The sequence below is a fragment of the Amphibalanus amphitrite genome, unplaced genomic scaffold (assembly GCF_019059575.1).
Source record: "Amphibalanus amphitrite isolate SeventyFive unplaced genomic scaffold, NRLGWU_Aamphi_draft 002702F_arrow, whole genome shotgun sequence".
In the NCBI taxonomy this organism is placed as follows: Eukaryota; Metazoa; Arthropoda; class Thecostraca; order Balanomorpha; family Balanidae; genus Amphibalanus; species Amphibalanus amphitrite.
Genome location: NW_024884093.1, coordinates 2,000 through 23,215, shown reverse-complemented (window position 1 = coordinate 23,215; position 21,216 = coordinate 2,000). Strand labels below are relative to the sequence as shown.

The 21,216-nt window shown below is 45.2% G+C and overlaps 1 protein-coding gene across 1 annotated transcript; it reads left to right on the top strand.

Moving 5' to 3' along the window:
• Nucleotides 1–6,745: 6,745 nt before the first annotated feature.
• On the top strand, nt 6,746–20,780 carry LOC122377290 (voltage-dependent T-type calcium channel subunit alpha-1I-like; the record flags this gene model as incomplete). Its single annotated transcript, XM_043357235.1, has 6 exons — nt 6,746–6,958; nt 10,538–10,707; nt 11,246–11,338; nt 15,591–17,035; nt 18,398–18,607; nt 20,663–20,780. Coding segments are annotated over exons 1-6 (2,094 nt in total), but the record flags the coding sequence as incomplete, so codon positions are not given.
• Between the last annotated feature and the right edge of the window lie 436 nt (nt 20,781–21,216).

Sequence of the window (21,216 nt, the reverse complement as noted above, 5' to 3'; positions counted from 1 at the left end):
GAAATCGGCGAAATTTTTGCCTTCAATGACCTCTGGTGACCTGACCTTTGACCGGACCAAAAAATGACCGAAGTGATTTCGTCATTATTTTTCGCTCTTTCGAACGCCGCCTTCCGCGTATCGCTACGTGGCCCAGGAGCCGAGTTACAAGGGGGGGGTGTTCAAACACCCCCCCCCCAGCAGGGCGTGGAAATCCAGGACCCCCAGCAGGGCGCGGGTTAATCTGTATACTGAACAGTATACCTACTCTATCGCAATTCCATGTGAGCTAATTTAAAACAGAAGATTTATGCACTCCTTCCACCGTATCCTCGGAAAAATTAATTTGAAGGAGCGGAAATTCCTTACAAAATAATATTGCGATGCTATTATTCTTGTTACAACATTCATTTGTAAAAATTGGTTGAGCTTTCTTGAGATTAAACGCTTTATATTCATCCCATAATTTTCCAAATTGGGTTATTTAAGAATTATCAGCCGTTTTCGTCCCTCTCAACATTCCTTCCCTTGGCGGCTATTCCGTCCTTTCGCTCCCACACCCCCACTCCCCTGGTGCAGTGTCAGCTGTCTGTCTGCCCGATGTCCGTGGGTGATGTCCCGAGGGTGACCTGTGTTGATCTGAGAGTAACTGGACTGACCGGCGAGCGACTCGCAAACTGACCCGAGGTGGGCCTGGATTCACCGGTACGATGACCTGGACTAACCTGTGGGTGATCTGGACTGAACTGAGGGCGACCTGGATTGACCTGAGGGGATACTTGAGTGTTCGGACGGAAAGACTAAAATCAGAAGGACGAGAAAGATTCGGACCACCAAGAAGGGTGATCTGGATTGACTGCTTTGGAAAGATTCACATTGACTGGAAGGGTGGCCCAGACTGATCAGATAGAAAGGCTTGAACATAGACTCCCCAATTCACCGTTGAAACAAGAAGCAATGAAACGATTTCCTTCCTCAGCACATAGGCCTCTGTAGTCTGTTTCCTTCCTCAGCAGCACATAGACCTCTGTAGTCTGTATACAGCATACAGAGGTTTATGACTCGAACCAACATGAAAGACGATTCATGGGACCGATCCGAAGGGTGAACTGACCGGAAGGATGAACTGTACTAACCGGAAGCAAAGCATCCGGACCGTCAAGACGGGCCCATCTGAAGTGATGAGATGAACCCCATCAACCGGCCGGTTATAATGAGTTTTCTGGGTGGGTGACCACCAGCCGATGAGTGACCTTTTCAGGGGGAGTTGATCTAACGTTCACTGGCGACTGAAATGACAAACTCGTCTAGGCTAGGATAGAGAAGGCTTTGGTCAGAGGTGGAAGCAGGGCTGATGGACACACACGACATTTGATTTGTTTTGTAGATTGAGGATCTATCAATGCGATCTGTTGTCCCATTAAAACTGTCGGTATTTGAGCTGGATTGGTATACATCATTTGAACAGAAAAGGTTTGTTGTCAAAGCTTCATTTCTGTTTTGCGTTATAATTGAGTTTATTTGAGCGCCTTATATCAATCGCAAATTGAGAAACATCAGTCACATCGTTCTGAGAAAATGAGTTAGGATAATTGTAATATAATTTACTTGAATTTACAATTTATGAAACATGCAATTGCATATTGCATGAAATGAACAAGCAGCACGAAGGTAAATGTGACATGGCCTTTGCATGCTCCAGCGTCATACAAAATGGAGGCCAATTATTCAAGCGACCATCCAGCGTTTTAATGTTCGGATGACTATCATTTGGTGCCCCAAACCTCATGCCTCAGCCGAAGGCTCATGCCATCTGTAATAAAGTTTCAATAAAAAGGAACACTGCATAGAATAACTGATATATAATGAGCAATTGCAAGTAGCTCCGTGTCATTGCTTAGAATAATAAAAATGTACCATTGTCACTGAGTTTATCAAAATATTCGTATTCACACAAGCATAGATTACACGTTATGCTACCATAGATTGCTTCCGAAGTATATGGCTACAGAGTGCACATTGCACAGTGTACGTCCTTCCAAAGCACCAACCTCCACCACCAATACCTGTTGACGCCGTATAACCCCGCTACAAGAGTCTCGCTTCTGATAGACCCCGCCCTCCCAATCAAATTGATATTCCTCATCTGTCAACTTGTTGGAGACGCACGACCAGCCGCAACTGGCGTACGGCTGATTGAGGAATGTTTTCATCCAGCCACAGCTAGATCCTTGGGGAATCGTCTGCGTAAGACAGATCAGTGATAGAAACTCTACGGATTAGTGGAGAAAATATTGGGTGCACTTATGTGGCTGGGTGATGAGGGTAATGAGGTAATTATTGGTTGCTTTCTGCTGAACGTTGAAATTGATTGCTAGGTGCAATATGCATACATTTCAGCAAAGTGAAGAAGAAGGAAAGGAAAAGTAAAATGTGTGGTAAATTAACATATATTTGTATTGTCCACTGTGCATGCTTGATATTTCATTGCGGCAGATATCCACAACTTCAACAACAAAAAACTTTATGAATCATTCATATGTCAAAGCCAGCGTATCTGCAAGCTTGTGTTTGCAGCACCCTCAAATCATTAGCAGGAGCAACGGGTTATTGATGAAGCAGTCTCAATCCTTGTTGTAAGGTAGAACTGCATGCGTCGTGTGTGTGCGTCACAAGCTGGGGCATTCCACGATAGATCGAACCAGGCCCGTCACCCTCATCTCTCAGATTTGAATGAAAATCGGTCCTAGGGGTAATCATAGGCCCCAAAGACGCCTGGCAAAATATCAGGCTTCTCAGATCAAAACTTTTTGAGTTATATTGCATTACATTTTTTTAACTTCGGTATGTAACGGTGAGTTTGATGGCCTATAACTCAAGAACGGGTTAAGCAACCAATAAAAAGTAAACATAAAACAACACTAAGCTTGCGATGAATCAAAAATTAATATTACTATTTAAAAATTCCAAAGAAAAAATTTCATTGTTGAGCAAAAACCTTAATCTTTTTTCATTTGCCTCTAATGACTTTTGGGACCAAAATTTTTCACATTTTTATTTTTTTCAAAATAATCTTCATGTCATTGCAAATCGACATGCAAAAAATTAGAAAGGTGTTCTTTCCATAAGTTCCTCATTTTCCCGCAAACAAAATGGGTTTCGGAGGGGTTGATACGACCCCAGCACGCCGTTTCGCTTCTAATAGAGCTAGAGCCTCGCGGAAAAAACGAGCGTGTGTGCCGTTACAAGTCGCAGCGATTGGTACCCGATTTTAAGGTCTCAGGTTAATCGGTAGCGTCTGAGGTCAGGTCACGTGATTGAAGTTACGGGTTCGGTTTTTCGTAAATAACTTCGCAAAAAATGGCCGCAGAGCCGCGATGTTGGCGTCATTGTGTTCGCCTAGCTCAGGTGCATCGAATGGTATACTTTTTACTAGGGTGAGGTAAACTTAAGTAGTTTACCTCGGGTCAAGGTCAGGTCAGAGCCCCTCAGGTCACGAAAGTGGGCAAATGGTATCATATGGCATATCATTCGATTTGGAAGGTCTTCCCGAGTCCATTGGTGGCTTTCCCAACTCTCTAGCTCCATTTGATCGGGAGTTATTGACGAAAAACTCGTACGACCCAAGTGACGTCATAAATGACGTCACGCAAGGTTAACAATGCAAAAGTAAAGCATTGGACTTTGCAAGGAGTGCATGAAATCACGATACCATGTACGTGGGATAGTTTAAGATCATTATCGGCGCCAAAATAAAGTTTTTATATTTCCCCATTGATTTATAACAGTGATGTCACGTGACCGACCTGACCTCATGTAACCTTGAAAAATTACCAGATATACAAGTTGTGAGACCTCTGGAGGACACCATGTATGCGTCCTGTAACTTTCATCTCGGACAGCTATGGTCATTGGCGTCCAAAACAATGTCAGAACCAAACAGCCTTTTTCACCCTCGCGCTTATAGGAAAGAGGGTTGAATGAACCCTCTTTTCACTTTTTTCAGATGACTCAGACTTGAATTGAAATTTCAGTAACCCGTGATGTCACTAGGCAGCTTTACCACGCCATTTGTAAGCTCCCCTCCCGAAATCACTATTCGAAACCGTTATCGTGACGTAAAATAAATACATTTATAGAAAGAACACCTTCCTAATTTTTTGCATACTTCTTAACAATGAGCCAAATATTTTTTTAAGGAAATAAAAAGTCAAAAAAATTTGGTCCCAAAGTCCAAAAAATACAAATGAAAGAAAACTCGATATGTCATATATCAAAAATAGCGTATTTTTTGAAATTTCAAAAATACATATTAATCTCTGTTTCATTGCAAGTTCAATGTTATATAACATTTGGCATTTGAATAATCCGTCTTAGAGTCACAGCCCGCCAAACTTAGCGCTGCAATTCAAGATCCAAAAAATGTTAATTGTTATACACCATAACTCAAAAAATACTTATCTGATAAGCCTGAAATTGTTACAGGTGGATTCAGAGCCCTTGATTACCCCTGAGACCAATTCTCGTCAAATTCCGAGAGATGAGGGTGTCAAATTGGAAAAAAGTGGTACGATCTATCGTGGAATGCCCCAGCTGACACAACTTTTCAGCCTAATAACCATCTTGTCCAGCTACTGCGAAGCAAACTAACCTTTTAATTTAATTCCACGTAGCCCAGAACTGCTTTGCGTAACTCAGCTTTCGACAAGGTTTGTTTCAAGAGTGACCTAATCCTGTGTGACATAACCCCATGCAACGCATTGCAGTATTACGCAACAGGCAAGGCGTAAAAATGTGAAGTAACGCCCACTGACAAACTTTCGTGCGTTTCATAACCCATGTACGGTTTTCAGGCACCCCTCGTACCCAGAAGTGAAGCCGATTTATTATGAAATTCGTTCAATGGTCGACTCAAGGTACCCGTGAACCCAAGCAATGTGGCATGTGTTATATAGTATGTTGTTTAGGCGATGTGAACTGTGTTTTAGGCTCCCTCCGCATCCAGGCTGGACCAGCAGCGGCTTAGAGAAAATAGATGGCATTTAGGGCGTAGTTTACACCAAGCATGAGTGAGACAGAGAGATAAACCTGATGTGGGAGTTTTGTGGTATGAAGACTTCAGCACTTGGGAGATGTTTGTGAAAGGCATGCATCAGTCACTTGGACCCTTTGTATGCTTTATAATTAGTTTTAAAAGTAATTTTGTGAGAAAGCCAATAGCTAGTAAATAAGTAACTAACATTAGTCAATCGGTACGAAAACGAAATAATTAGACATTAGTGGAATGCAAGTGAACCCTAATTGCATTCTACGATGTGTTGTGAAGCGTTTTGAGAATTTTTCGGGCATTTGTTAGAACTAGCAGCTATAAATGTATTTGAGCATGAGCGAAGCTTTCATAAGCAAGCGAACAATCTTTCAGTTGTCTCGCTTTTGGCCAAACGGACTTTTTGTGATGCGTATTATCACGGGCTTTTTGATGGGCGGTATAAGATTCCGATCAAGTTTCAAAAGGCAATATATCTCATGCCTGCCACAAGTCTTCTTCAAAACTTTGGTGGTGGTGTAGTTTTAATTGTGAGACGTCAATTATTTTTTAAAAATAAATTTGTGACTAAATATCGAATTATTACAAATTTACTGGAAGCCATATGAAGTTTCTTGGGTTACACCATACCAGCAAGGGGCAAATGATTTAAAAAATAAAATGGTTTCAAAATATCTAAAGATGCAGTTAGTACAGTCTTGGATTGAAAAGAAGTCATGTAAAAGAAGTCATGGATATTGTTGAAATTTGCAATATATGTAAAGCTTTCGCAATGAAGAACCAATATTTGCCAATGTGATTACAGCCACTTTTCCAATTGTGATCTTGCTGGAACGCGCTGGTGCTTCCTAGACTGCGCCGATCACAGTGCGCCAATGCACGTCACGGAGTGGCTATTCCTGCCCCGTAGAGCGCCGTGGCTTAATTACCAATTGATTACGGTCGTCCGGCAAAAAGGCTAACTCAATTAGGACGCCAATCTATTTTCCATGCCGTGTGTGTGAGGTCTGATTCGAGCGTGGATCGGTGTGCAGAGTGCTGGAGCAGGGAAAGAGAAGGAGGGAAGGAGGCAGAGGGGAAGAGAGACGGGCAGATAGAGGACAGAGAAGAGAAGAAAGGGAGGGGAGAGAGAGAGAGAGAGAGAGAGAGAGAGAGAGAGAGAGAGAGAGAGAGAGAGAGAGAGAGAGAGAGAGAGAGAGAGAGAGAGAGAGAGAGAGAGAGAGAGAGAGAGAGAGAGAGAAGGGAGGGGTTAAAACAAGCAAATAGAAAGGCAGGCAGAGAAGAAATAGAGAGGTAGAGAAACAGAAAGGGAGATAGGGAGAAGAGCGAATGAAAAGAGACAGACAGAGACGTAAGACAGAGAAGTAAGATGGGGAGAGATCACGAGCGCTCCTGCGGCTGTTTCGGACGGCATAATCGCAGGCAGCGCCAGCGTCTCTCAGACTGCCTGTAGGTAGGCTGTGCCGCAGCACATCGGCGCCCGGCGGCGCAGTCTACCTGTTGCGGCGTCAGCGTATTGTCGAGGAGGAATTGAGTAAGACAGGTGCCCAAGTTAACTTCAGATGAAAAGGAAGGTGTCATTTCACTCATGTGAAGTTTTAAGTGGCTGAAAGTCGTCAGAAAGTTTTTTTTTGTCCCAATATATCTTCGGGAAGTGCGAGTATTCGAAATTCGAATTGTTTATCTGTCCATCAAAGCTGAAAACTAAGAGAAATGTCCATGATAAATTAGGGATAAGTAACGATTGCATGGCTTGTACCCGCGGAAGTGTGATCTGAGTCCCTCACACTGACCCTGACTGACCTGACCCTGCTGCCAGGTCAATATCGTCCTACTATCGGTCGGCGGAACAAGAGAAAGACTACATCTGCACTATGGCCAAGGATAACGGCCTGCACACGTGCGAAAACCTGCCGCCCACAAAAATCGGCGGTAAGAAGCGGCAATAGAGGCTAGCTCAATGGTCATCAGTCAATGGTCATCTTACTTTCTTTGCGCTTATGTGTCCACGTGTTTTATCTTATTGCTCTATGTTTCATTATTAATCCTTTTTTCACTGTTTGGCATAGCAGTGTTCTTAGGCATGAGATTCTTATATTTTTCATCTCCATCACTTATGATATTCTCAGGATGTCACTTAGCATTAGTGGTGTTAATTTATAATATCCCATTGATGCCCATGGTGCAGCTCACTGCACCATAATTGAGACTAACCAGAACCAGGTTGAAGCAGCTGTTGGACAAGCCATCGTGACCTTTTGCCTCGGCCAGCGTGGCAGGGAGACCATCACTATGCATAGAAACACCATCGGAATAGTTAGCGGTTTCTCAGTAAGCTTGTCCGCTGATGTGTCCAAGAATTTCAACCGGATCACAGGAGGTTTCCCGGCTAACTAATTACTAACAAATAATTTATTGGTATTGATGGTTTAAATCCCATTGATACTTAAGTTTGTAAGTAGTTGACCATGGGAACGTGTGGCAGGTATGATGATGTATGCATTAGGTGCAAATTGCTGCAGTTAGTTGTTGCTAGACATCATTTATCATTCGTGCGGACGAAAAGTCGGCATTATAAATGACATAACGCCGACAGCTGTACCGACATAACTAACACAAAACATTGCTGACAGCTTTGCAAAAACCAAAAAGCCCACCGACGAAAAATTATTCACCCAATCAACAAACAAAAGACAAAAATGCAACAATTTTATGTCCGCCTATTCACTCAAATTACAAGCATCTTAAAGCATTCCCCAGTCCTTCGATTTCTCTTATTTCTTTGTGCCCATCTCGTGATCATACTTCTATCCCACTACCATCCGAAGCAACAGCGCTGCAGGTCTGCCGTCGAAACATTCGCACACACCTGTACGACTGAACCTCAGGGGACGACCAGCCCCGACCGACGCCGTCGGTCTCGACGAAATCGATGTACCGTCCGATGACTGGGACGTCGAATCCAATAATCGTTGGGGAGCGCATCTGGACAGTCGGGACCCTGTGACCGATTGGTTTGGGAATGACTAAAGAGTTGAAGACGGTGGGGAAGTTGATTGGGAAGGCTGGGGAAAGTGTGGGGAGGACTCAGGAGTGGTTGGGAATGTGAAAGGAGTGGCAAAGTGTTTGGAGAAGATTGTGAAAGGTTGAGGAGGCTAGAAGAGGCTGAAAAAGACTGGAAAGAGATTGGGGCAGGTGGAGGATTTGTATGGGGAAAATTGGGGAGGGCGGTTTACAAGTATTTGCAAGGTGGTTTGGTTGACGAGTGGTTGAGGCTGGTAATGTAAGGAGCTCACTGGAACTTTGTGGGAAGTGGTCAGAAAGAGCTAAGAACAAGATCAAACTTCGAGGAAAAGTTGTTTGAGTAGATTGGAGGGGTGGTCAAGGAGTTATTCGAAGAGAGGCGAAAAAAGCGGCGGGACCCGCATGTACAGTTGGTGGTAAGCAAACAGTCTTTCGAGAGTGTATAAACCTTCGAAGAGTGGACAGGAAAATGAAGGCTTCTGGGATTTACATATTATTTGACCCAGGCGTTCCAGCATCTATCCTCATTCCGCACACCCGCTGCAGTGTTGTTGCACGAGCCATGACTGTTTCGGCGAAAGGTCCCCGCAGAAGTGTCTGCGGCACGCGAGGCTCCCATTAGAAAAAGAAACAGGTCGGTGTGTCTGATGGTGCCAGTCACACTCGCTATGATCACGTGATGTTGCGAATAAGCCGGACAGTCACACGCCCTGTAATCACATAATATGAGGTCCGTAATAACCTGTCCGTCATGGGGTGAGGCGGGCAAATATTCTTGGTCATGAAGGGGAAGACAAAGAAAAATAAGCAGGATTTATATAAACGATAATATAATGCATTGATAAATTTTTAGTGATGTGTTAATTATATTCACTTTTCGAGAGCCAAGTTGCCAAGATCGGTCAACAACCTTGCCGATTACCAAGCTTTGTTACTGACCATACAAAACCAATGGAGTGCAACACTATCTTTTAGTGCCCATGTCTGAGGTTCATGCCTTATTCCCTTCTCATTAGGCCTCCTAGGCCATCTTTAGATGGCATTTATTCGTCAAATATGAACACCACCCCCACAAGAAGCGCCTAAGAAGACAATAAAACAATAAACTACGTCTCTCATCCGACGGTAGAGCGTTTCAAACAACCTCGATGATATCCGAACCCGAGAAAAACGCCTGATGACTGTCATAAAATCTCCGAAATCGTTCAACTGCTCGTGTTCGTGAAAGATACTGCGGGCGAAGATGAACGTTATCGCCAAAGAGCACGAGCAAAATGACTGTCCGAAGACGTTAGCAACATGTGCGATGGGACCGGAACGGTTTTGATAAATTGTGGAGACCGAAATACGGGCTTTAAAGAAACTGAAGGATGGTGGATGACATTCTGACAAAACTATGATGTTAAGGTTTGTTATTAAATAAACATGCATAATGCATATTTTAGTTCCGAAACATATATGTTGTGGTGGCGGGTGACGACGTTGCATCGCTTAATCTTGCTTGCAGTCAAGGGATATCAGTAACATTATTTGAAACTGTCCGCTTTTTTGTTCTTCTCAATGTGAAAGGGAACGTGAACTATTATCGCATTAAATGTTTTCATTATCTGCCAATAATTCAACGGGAAATCGATTAATTAATTTCTTTGAAATGAGTGTGGCAAATAAAACTCTCGCAGAGTCGTTTACAAAGTAGAATTGCAGACAACTTAAAGTCGTAACATGAAGTCCTTCGAAGCGGAAACTTGCAATTTTTCATTAGTTTAGAGTGGAAAAGTCAGCAATACTCGTTGTCGTCATGGCAGTGTGCTATTTTCGTACACCATCAGCCGGCTTAGATTCCATTCCTCCACAGTTGAGGCAGCAGCCATGAAGATCTAGTCTTATATTATACGTCAGATCGTCGCGCGATGTCGCCCGTAAATCCTTCCCAGCTGAAATTCAGTCATCGTCAGAATCCTTCAAACTGGCTCCTCTCGTTATCAACTGAGAACCATGAAAATGTCTGAGTATAATCATGAAAGTTAGTAACTGATTTAGTTGCTGACTTGAACTGATTGAAGATTGTAAAGGCTGGAAATAGTTATTTCAAAACTTAGAAGAATGTTATGGGGGTGATTTACTGGGAGTGTCTGCTATTTGGTTTAAGAAATTGTTTGTGAAAACTATGAACAACTGTCGCTTAGTTATCTGTCAATTTTATTTTTTAAATGCACCAAATCATCCATTTCCCATGCTCAGACATCATATCCCTCATGTCCGACCCCAACTTTTTCACACATGTACCTACAACTTTATTAGAACACATGTGTAGTCAGCTTCGCTTAACGCACTTCTTACATCATGTGGTTTCTTTTCGGCATATAATGAATTAATTTTGAATCTCTTCTCCATTTTTCCCTTTTCTCCTTCTCTCCCGAGTAAGTCCTGCATCAGGTGGCCTCCATCTGGCATATGAATGATTTTTCAACTCCTTTTCTACCGCAGATCTGGAGTGCACAGAGCCGGCCCGACCCAACAGTCCCAACTTACCGACAAACACCTCGTGTGTCAACTGGAACCAGTACTACACAGAGTGTCGTGCCGGGGACAAAAACCCCTTCCAGGGCGCCATGTCGTTCGACAACATCGGCCTCGCCTGGGTCGCCATCTTCCTGGTGAGATTTTCAGCGAGTTCGTGGATAAGTTGGATAGATTGTAGTTTGTTGCTCATTGCTGGTGATTGAGAATTTTTTCGACATGAGACACAGTCGTCGCACTAACAGTATATCAGCGCAGGGCGGTGCCGCCATCTGCAGCCTCTACACCGTAGATGTTTTGCAACATAAATTTGTCTGTTCCGTGAACTAACTGTTTGTTCTCTTAGTAAAGTTATCAGCTTGCATCGATATCAAATGTGTTGTCATATTTGCATCTTAGCTGTATGCGCCTGTATCCATGTTGCTTTTTGGATAACATTCAATCTTTATTTTTATCGGTCTTTACATAATTGACACAAACTGCGCATTTAAAGCAATGACAAGAGGCAATCTAGGGAATCATAGCTTTCAACTTCATTGTAAACTTTCATTCGCCGAACACATAAAACGAACACCTGTCCCTTTGACCACTTCACCCTGCCCCTCGCCTGCACCCTTGTAGCACCTGTAGATCCGTGTTCACTAGTCAAGTAAATGCGGTGTTGTATGTTTTCAGGTAATTAGTTTAGAAGGTTGGACAGACATCATGTACTACATACAAGATGCCCACAGCTTCTGGGACTTCATCTACTTCGTACTACTCATTGTCGTAAGTTGTTTACATCAATCGGCAGGAGTTTGCTCGGAGTTTGCAATCATTCCAGGAAAATAATGCAAGCTTTCAGCTACGATAATTCCACGGATTTGTTTCTTTGGGTGGTTTGTTGTTAATCAGTGGGGTATGAGTGTGATGATATATTTGGTGCGCCCTCCCCTACCCGACACTTATCCCTAAGTTATCGATGCCATCAATTGATTTCTACATCAATTACTGTGATGCGATTGTCCGTAAGTGACATCCTCAAGTACGAGACATCCTAGCGCAGTCCGTGGCCAAATTGCGTTCTCGTGTCGCTCATTATGTGGTCTGACAGCCGAAAAACTGACCCATTTTGTGCCGTCTTGGAAGAATGACAGCAATGACGTAGGTTTAATGATTGGGAACGTGTGTCATATTTCCCGTTGGTTAGACTCGTTCAGATTGTATTGCTTTTGCTTTCAGATGTTTAATGTATTCACTGTCTGTTTTAGCATTTGTTGTGCTTAGACTCTCAATAGCATGGTAACACGAAGAAATTCAGACATGCATACCATGCCCACTTTACAACGCAATGTGCTTACTATACTCTGTTCCGTTTCAAGTTTGCAGCCGAAGTGCCCTGCTGAAAGCAGTGCGTGATTTCTGTATATACAGCTCTTACATTTTAAGACGCGAATTCTTGAGCGGAGGAGCGATCTGCCGAAGAAATTCCAACTGCAAGCTTGATATGGAACAGACTATAGCTTCGGTATCTTAAACAGGTATTTTCCACGCAAGCATTAAAACAGTCCCAGGACCTTGAACTGCGTTATACAGTTACACAGGAAAAGCGCATTCCACTTTTATTTTTGTATCTGCGACTGAAGAAGCTACGGTCAAATCAGTGCTTCCAGCAAACGCATCATTAGGCTCAGCTTGCTCGGACTTAGGTACAAGACTTACTGCCGTTACATTGCTTCGATCAATAGTCCACAAATAGTTTACCCTAGATGCTCTGCAGTCAGGGGGTCGTGCAACGTACACGGGTCCCATCAAGATAAGACGGTGCTTCAAATCACATTACGAGTATTGACGTTGCGATGTTAGTGCCAAATTGAGTATACCTGGGAGGCGGTGCTGGTAATGAAATTATCGAGCGGTGTCAGTTTGAAATGTCAGCGGCAATCAATTGATGGATGAACAGTGGATCTGTCAATAGACAATGACTCGCTAACATGTGCCGAATTGAGGACAAGCGAGTCGTCGGCAGATACGACCTTTGTCGAATAAGGCCGTCCTTATAAGGTCTCGTGATGGATTCAATCCGAGGTCTCCTCAATTTTCCGACCCATCACATGCAGTCTAGGGTGTGTCGACCACAAAGAATCAAGTGGAGACAGTTATATTTTATGGCCCAATAGCATGGCAAGACGATTGCTTCGAAAATTACCAGTCAAAAATGAGAAACTGAGTCCCGCGAGGCAAAATTGTTCGCCGACTTGGTCCCTTTCTGGCGATACTAGCGCCCCCAGCTTATACAGTAGCGGCCGTTCCGAAAGCTTTAGTTACATAGGTGGCGCCATAGTCGACTAGGCATTAGGCAATGCAGGCGCACACGAACGATTCTGACAGGATGCTGATTTGCTTGTTGCTAGAAGCGATATAACAGTGTAAGACGCGTGTGGTGGAATAGGCACTACGAAAGTTTGTCAAATACGCACGTTGCACAGTCAGCTTAGCGGGTTATTTAACTGAAAAAATCAAATGCAAGTTTGCGCAATATAATGCAGTTTGACAATTAAGCACAGTTGGATCATGGATGGTGGTACCTATACGGTAAGCCTTGGTGCTGCAGCGTGTAGTCATGATGACGAGCTTATGTCAGCACATCTCGCTTGGAGTTGAATACGGGAATGATTTTGCGGTGTTTGAAGCTTGCCGTGATATGGCCGTACCGCGCCTCATCGCCCACAACTCGTGAGCTGGCCAGTAACGTAGCGAAGGGGGCCCTAGTATGGCCTAATGGTCCCTAGGGACCCTCCTTGGGCCTTCCATGGGCCCCTGTCCCCGAAGCTGACGGCAGGACCCTTCGAAGTTTCAAAAGTTCCGGGTTGGGCTGTTTCAAATCGGGACCCCACATGTACCTAGGTATGGGGGCTTTACCTACGTATACCCTACCCAATTTTTTTAGGGCGAACTTCACCCACTTTATTTTTGATCGGCCTCTTTTTCAATTTTTATTTTATATTTATTTCTTATAGTTTGGTTGAAGTCCAAGGGACCCTCTTCAGAGCTAGTGAAGAGGCCCAGTGGTGACTGCCCACTACTGAAAGCCCACCCCATTTATCAGGACACTCACACATCCATTACATTCATAACATTCATACACGTTTGGGGAAAGTGTCCAAGTCCACTGGGGCAGGTTAGTTAGAGGGGAATTCACAGTCATAGCCAAGTCATCATCAAACTCAGGTCAGATTCAGTTCAGCGTATGTCAGCAGCAAGGTAGCCCGGGCTCCCAGAGCACCCAACGAAGCGAGGCTTGTTGTCGGGCGCTCCAAGCTGCCCTATGAGGTGAGCTCATGACATGATGGGGTTCTCTGACTAACATCTGAAGGGTCCTCTGTTAGTGTAAAAGAACCGTTATTTGCGCGAGGGGCCTTTTTTGGACCGAGAGGGCCTTCCGTCAGCCTGAGGGGCTCTTTGTTCGTCCAAGGGGTCTTACATCAATCGGGGGGCGGCGTTTCCCCACCTGGGGAGGTCCTCTATCGACTTGAGGGCCTCTGTCAGTCTCAGGGTCTCTCTCCCGACCTGGGACCCAACACAAAATGTTGTTTTAGATTGGGTTTTCGGCATCGGAGATCAGCTGTGCCGCACTTATGCCATAAGACACGCAAAACGGCACCCTTTTTCCACATATATCCCTCACACAGAACGAATATTGTACCCAATATTTGTTTATTGCGTGCTTCTGCTAACGCAATAAATTCGTTTAGAAGAAGGTAATTAAAATAGAAAGTAGGATATTTACCAGTTGCATTAACCTCGCTGGTACAGGGCGTTGATGCAACCCCCTAAGGTTTTTTCGCAAATAACTCGCGTAAAAAGCTGCCGATTGCAACGAAACTTTCAGTACCCTCGCATTATTCAATTTTACACCTAACCTGAAAATTTCATGACCCTGACCCAAATGACCTTTGACCTGTGACCTCTTTTCCGAGACCATGTTTGCCCGGAATCGCGATTCGGCGTATGTCGGCTCGCATTAGCCGCGCGTTTGCAAGCTTTTCGTGGTTTCAAACGTTCAAACATGTGATTTGATGCTGCTCCCATACATTAGGGTGGGTGTCAAGGTCACCTGAAGGGCAGGTCAGGTCATTGACCTTTGGTGACCTCGGGTGACCTCGGTTCACTTTTTCGAGTTTTACATGATTCTAGGCTAGTTTTTGGAGCTGAATTGGAATTTAGCAACCATTTGAACATTTACAAAGTAGTTTTGGTGCCTTCGTAACATGTTATGAAGCTGTCAGAGGCGGTTGACACGTATTACGAATACCCGTCACAACCCCTACCGGTTGACCTGACCTGACCTGACCCGACCTGGTCTAAATGCTTAAATACATCATCTCTGATCAAAACTAACACGATATTCGTGATCAGCACCCCGTAAAACCACATAGAAGCCAAACTTCACGACTTTCTAACAGGTCCCGATTTTCCCGGTTTTCGGGTCATTGACCTGACCTGGAAGGTCACCCGATGACTTAGGACCTTAAAATTGGGTATCATCGGCTTCCTCTCGTGACGGGCAACACGCTCGTTTTTTCCGCGAAGGTCTAGCTCGATCAGGGGCCAAACGCGAGGGCGTCAACTATCAGTCACATCAAAAATACGGTTGTCCTAGGTGGCGCCACCAACAAAAACCGTCATTACAGATGTCGCTGGGGTAGATTAGGTCGGTTCGGGCCCATCCGCCAAAAATCGTTCGCGGCACTCAATTAACGCATGCTAAGTGTTCTGGTGCTAATAAATCAATTTCATAATACCATAGGCCATAAAAAATCGCTGTCTCCTCAAGATCAAAGAGAAAAACCCTTAGTATGACACACCCTACCGGGCATGCAGCAGAGCATCACAATGCATCACAATACCTACCAGCACACAACACACAAGATTATTAACAATAGGTAGCAAGCACACGCAGAACATTATTCACCAAACAACATAACCAGTGTAATCATCAGAACGTGGCGTAACTAGTTGACGATCCTCTCTCCTGCAGATTGGCGCCTTCTTCATGATCAACCTCTGCCTTGTCGTCATCGCCACGCAGTTCTCAGAGACGAAGAAGCGAGAAACAGAACGAATGCGGCTAGAACGTGCCCGATTCCAGAGCACCTCCACTCTGGGGAGCTCTCTGGAGAACGCTGGCTGCTACGCTGAAATCCTGCGCTACGTCGCTCACCTTTGGAGAAGACTACGAAGGAAACTGCGCTACCGCTGGCGACGAATAAGGCGCAAGCCTCCGTCGCGCTTTAGTCTGCGTCGGCGACGACGCGGTGATTACGGACAGGAGTGTAGTCATGATCACCCTCGACGGGACTATCGTCGCGGGCGAGCGGTGCGTGGTGAAGACCCAGAGAGTGGGCGCAACAATAATAACTTTTTCTGTGATAGGAAGGTGGATGAGTGGGCACCTCAGGCCAGTCCGGAGGTTTCTGATGTGGACCCGCTGTCCACGCCGCGTAGGCCGGATGGGGAGATGCCTACGGGGTCGGGTGCGTTGGTGCCTGTGGGACTGGGTGAACCGGATAGTTCGGACTGCGAGCGTGGTCTGGATAGTCATCTGCTCCCTCCGGGGATTCTCTGCAGTCGTCTGTCGCCTGACACGGGCCGGCCGCCCGAGAGACGAGCCAAGAGTGTCAGCTACGACGTCAACAAGCCAGTCATCATACCCATCCAGAGGTTGGCCGCAGGTGGTGAAGGCGATGTCGTAGAGACTGTCCCACCGCAGTTGCGGGCGGAACTATCGCGGGCCGAGTCACAGCTGCGAAAATTGCGGAGCTCTGTGTTCCCTCGCGTGTGCCGTTCGGCCGATCGTGGTCCTCTCAGCTGCACTGAACTCCTTGCGATCAGTGGAGCGTTGAGTGCAGCTCTACCCGCGCAGTTAGCGCAAGTACCTCTACGACATTCGAGTCAGCAGCTCCCTTCCGCGCTGGCAGGAGTCACGGGAGGGCCGGTAACTACTCGACAGCTCTCTGAACCAGCGCTACCGGGACTCGGGTCTCCGCCACTAGACTCTGCGCGAACTGCGAGTGACGCGAGCTGGAGTGGCGACTCGGAGGATTCGTGTTCCTCCGATGAGGAGGACTACTCCGATGAGGACTGCGAGGAATACTGGTCGGAGTATGAGGATGACGAACCTCGCACGCCACGATGTCCTCGAGTTCGCGCAGTTCTGAGGTGGATTCGCGCGAGTGTCAAACGCTTCATCGAACACTCATACACACAGAAGGGCATTCTTCTAGCGATCATGATCAACACACTGAGCATGGGTGTTGAGTACCACAACCAGCCGCCATGGCTGACCACGCTGGTAGAGACGAGCAATATCGTGTTCTCGGCGGTGTTTGCGCTGGAGATGATGCTGAAGTTGATCGCGGACGGGTTCTACGGCTACATCCGCAACGGCTTCAACGTATTCGACGGCCTGATCGTCATCATCAGGTGAGTCCGCTCTGAAGAGCGAAAAGTCGAGAGGGGATAGAGGACGTAACAACTAACATTTTAAAATTCCTCATTACCGTCATATGCCATGTCCAGTTAAAACGACCATTTTGGTTCTATCTCGTATTGTAATTGATACATTCGCTTATTCGCAAGTTGCGCAGTGAGTATCGTTGGCTGTGTCTTCTCTTTGCAGGTCTGCATGTGCGATGCTCTTGCCTCCGATCGCTCTAAGCAAAAAAAAAAAAATAGACGTCTTACTGGTGTGCAATGTGCGTGTGTTTTTCTGTTGACAATTTTCTTCTTTTTACATATAGGTAGTTATGCGCGTCTGATTGTTTACACCTGCCTTTCTCCGCTGCGTCACATTACATTTTCTTACTCTGCCTCTGTGCCAAGACTGTCCCAGGGCAGTCCTCTTTTACTTTACCGTGGGACTGTGCCCGCTAGCCCAGCCCGCTCTTCTCCGAGATACAAAACCCCGGCTCTACAGGCCCTGTTGGCGCGTGATGGAGGGCCTGTCTGAACAGAAGGCTCGCAAGAGACACCGCCTCTCCCTCTCTCTCCCTCTCTCTCTCTCTCTCTCTCTCTCTCTCTCTCTCTCTCTCTCTCTTTTTCTCTCTTTCTCTCTTTCTCTCTCTCTCTCTCTCTCTCTCTCTCTCTCTCTCTCTCTCTCTCTCTCTCTCTCTCTCTCTCTCTCTCTCTCTCTCTCTCTCTCTCTCTCTCTCTCTCTCTCTCTCTCTTTTGTTTCTCTCTCGCTCACACACTGTGTCTTATGGCTCTCTTTTCGACCTCTCGTACACTCACATTTCTCATCCGTTTCTGCGTTGGGTCCGGCTCCAGACGGAAGAATAAGTGGTGATGAAAAATGAGCGGCGAACGGTCGTAAAGACTGATCAGTTTATGGTGTTGTCGAATCCCAGAGTGGTTTCTGAATGGCCGATCTATATCTCATTCGTTGGAGTAAATTTTACTCTTCACTATCATTGCCATTTTCACTAAGACTGTTATTTTATCGCGAACTCTTTTGAATGTTAAAGAATCTTTTCAGGCGTGCCCATTGTCGATTATATCTGTTCCAGTGCCGTGTCTTTGTGTGTAACTCTCAGCTTTGCAGCCTGTTTGTAGGCTGTGGATACTATTGACGCCGCCTGTTTCAGCATCGTGGACGTGAATTTGTGCACAAATAGCTGCACTCCTTATTCCATGCGCAAGCTGCCTTCACTATTGACCACCCCTCCTGTTTCAATACCGTGGACGGAAGAGCTATAAAAAAAACAGAGCCCCTGTCTATGTATGTCGTTAGAGCCCTGACTCTAACGATAGAACGTCCTTACTGTTGACTGCTACCACTTGTTTCAGTGCCGTGGACCTGTACAAATCCCAGTTCAGCACCACTGGTAGCGAGGGCGGGTCCAGTCTCTCCGTGCTGAGAACTTTCCGACTACTTCGCATCCTGAAGCTGGTCCGTTTTCTACCAAATCTGCGACGTCAACTCCTGGTCATGTTGAAAACAATGGACAACGTCGCCATCTTCTTCTCGCTTCTCATTCTCTTCATTTTCATCTTCAGGTACGGTTGCACTGCCTGTGCTTGTTAGTGTGTGATGGGATGTACGCGCGAGTATAGTGCTGCTTTCTTATTGTCAGAGCTATCCCGTCTCTCCCGTCGGCTACTGTACGCTGAGGGCTTGTGTTTAAAAATGATGCACTTGTTTGTTTTGAAATGTAATGATACCATGTTCCACTACATACATGCGACGAGCATTTGACATACCCAAAACATTAATTTTTCAATTATGCTCTTTCAAAAAAGTTAATTTCAATATCCAGTGTATCAGCGTTTCGATCAGGTACAATTGGTTTAGGGCCGCACACAGTTAGCACCACAAAACGTTAGATTCCTCTTTGCACTTACAAGTCTCTCGGGGTGACATGCTCTCTCACTCACTCTATCTCCATCTCTCTTTTTCACCTCCCTGCTCTTTCTCCCTCTCTCTCCTCACTTTGTGTGCCCCGGTCCCTCTGCCTCTTGGAGAGTTTGTTAGCTCTTTTGCTCAAATTCTCACACCTCCGTGGGTTCACCCTATACCATTGTCCGTCTAACCACCACCACGCATGTGTGACTTTTCCCCATTTCACTGCTTCATCCCCAATAACAGACGTGTGCCACATGTGACCACGTGATCTGAGGTCATGTGACCACCGGAGGTCACATGACCTGGACGAGGGTCAATAGAGATGCTAGTTTTTACCACATTTTAGACCACGTTATCGCATTTTGAGGATTTTCTCATCAGCACATATGCTTGAGCGTACAACGGCACTTTGTAAATTGATTTGCGCTATGTTTTTACTTATTTAAGACGTGTGTTAATAAGTTACTGCTAGGGGAACAACCGATCGCGCGCTTTTATCAAAATGCTTGGCGCGCGCTATGTCCACCTTTTTTGGACATCTTGCACTATCGCTGCTTTGCTGAGCACGAAAAAATAATTGAATATTGAACTAGGGATGGACGGTAAAATTTAATACTAAAAAGAATTGGATCAAGAGTTGTCAAACTCCATGCAGCGTTGCAAAAAGCGTTATCAGGTGGTATCTAAATTATTGCAACAGGCAGACGCAAAGGCCCAAAAACTAGACATGAGCTCAAGAGTCAAGGCCTTGGCATAACGGAATGCTAATAATAATGCCGTCTGACTCGAGATATTCCTGCCTTCACTTCGTCTAAAAATAAATCGACACTTATTATCTCATCCGCTCTCCGAAGTTCCTCATCTTGGCTTTTATGGACGACTCGCAATTCTTCCTAAACGCAATATTCTCATAACCTCTCGGGACGTTTTCATGCTCGAGTATTTCTTCAGTGCATTTCTTGTTGCCACACTTCTCGGCAATAATCAACTTAAAAATTCTGGAGCTACATATATCACTGACAATGGTTGAGGCGTTTTCAGCCTGCATCATGCATACTGTTGTTTAAAGGATGGATATTCCTTATCGACGACATGATTTTCTTCTTCCTTCGGGACAACAGCTCTCTGTCAGCATTTAAAAAGAGAAGTGAGCTCTCTTCGGTAATTCTGTCTGCATAAGCATAATCAATACGGCGGCGAAGGACTGTAAAATCTGCATTGCAAAGAGGAAATAGAATTACAGATGCAAGAAAACAAATGAAAGTTGTCAGCATCGTGCATGATAAGACCACGGTTTTGGTTTGAAATATATCTATCGTGTGTTAAGTTTGAGGCCGTTCTGATATTCAGAAACAAAACATTGTTTTTAGCATACGAGTACATCACTATCACTATCACTATCATTATAATCATTATGTACATCACTAATCATTATAAAGGTTCCCGAATGAAAAGCTCGTCATTTCCCCTACACAAAATTATAAGGTATTGCTGTCAAATATAGTTCTAAGTATTAATTATATTGCATAATGGTTGATAGTTGCCAAGGCATTATTGATGGCATATTGTTCGTAAAAAGAAAACAGAATATTCAAAGCAGCATTGACATCACCTTTGTCATGACAACGTCAACAGTAGCCGTTGTAGTCACTGCAAGTTTTTTTTACACATCCATTAAAACGACTTTGCATTTCCGATTTCTGTTGCAGTATTCTGGGCATGAACCTGTTTGGGTGTAGGTTCTGTAGGAAAGACGACAAAGGCAAAACAAGCTGCGACCGAAAAAACTTCGACTCTTTGCTGTGGGCGTGCATCACAGTTTTCCAGGTACATTAAAAACGCCGGGCTCGAGCGACCTGCCGTTGGAACAATCCGGTCTTGACCGGTCTCGGAAAGGTTTAAAAATGACCAGTGCAGCCAGTCTGCTCTTGAAGAACAGCCAGTCCATGCATATGTGTCCTTCTGCTGGCTAAATCGTCCTCGAATTGTCCTCAAATCTTGTTGAAATTGAGCGAATCACTTCTTTTCCCATAAAAGAGGCGAGGTCATTAAGCCAAGTGGGAAAGTCACATCCCAAAATGGACTGTTCCTTCGACATTGCGTTCGTAGCTCGCCATGTAAATAGGCTCAGTCGTGCAGCACGCAGCTATGATACCGTAAATGCACTGGCTAAAGCGTGACGAATGTAAAGGCAGCGCTACAGCGCCACCAGCATGCACGTAAATGGAAAGACGCGCGTGGCAAAGCGGCTAGCAGTCGAGCT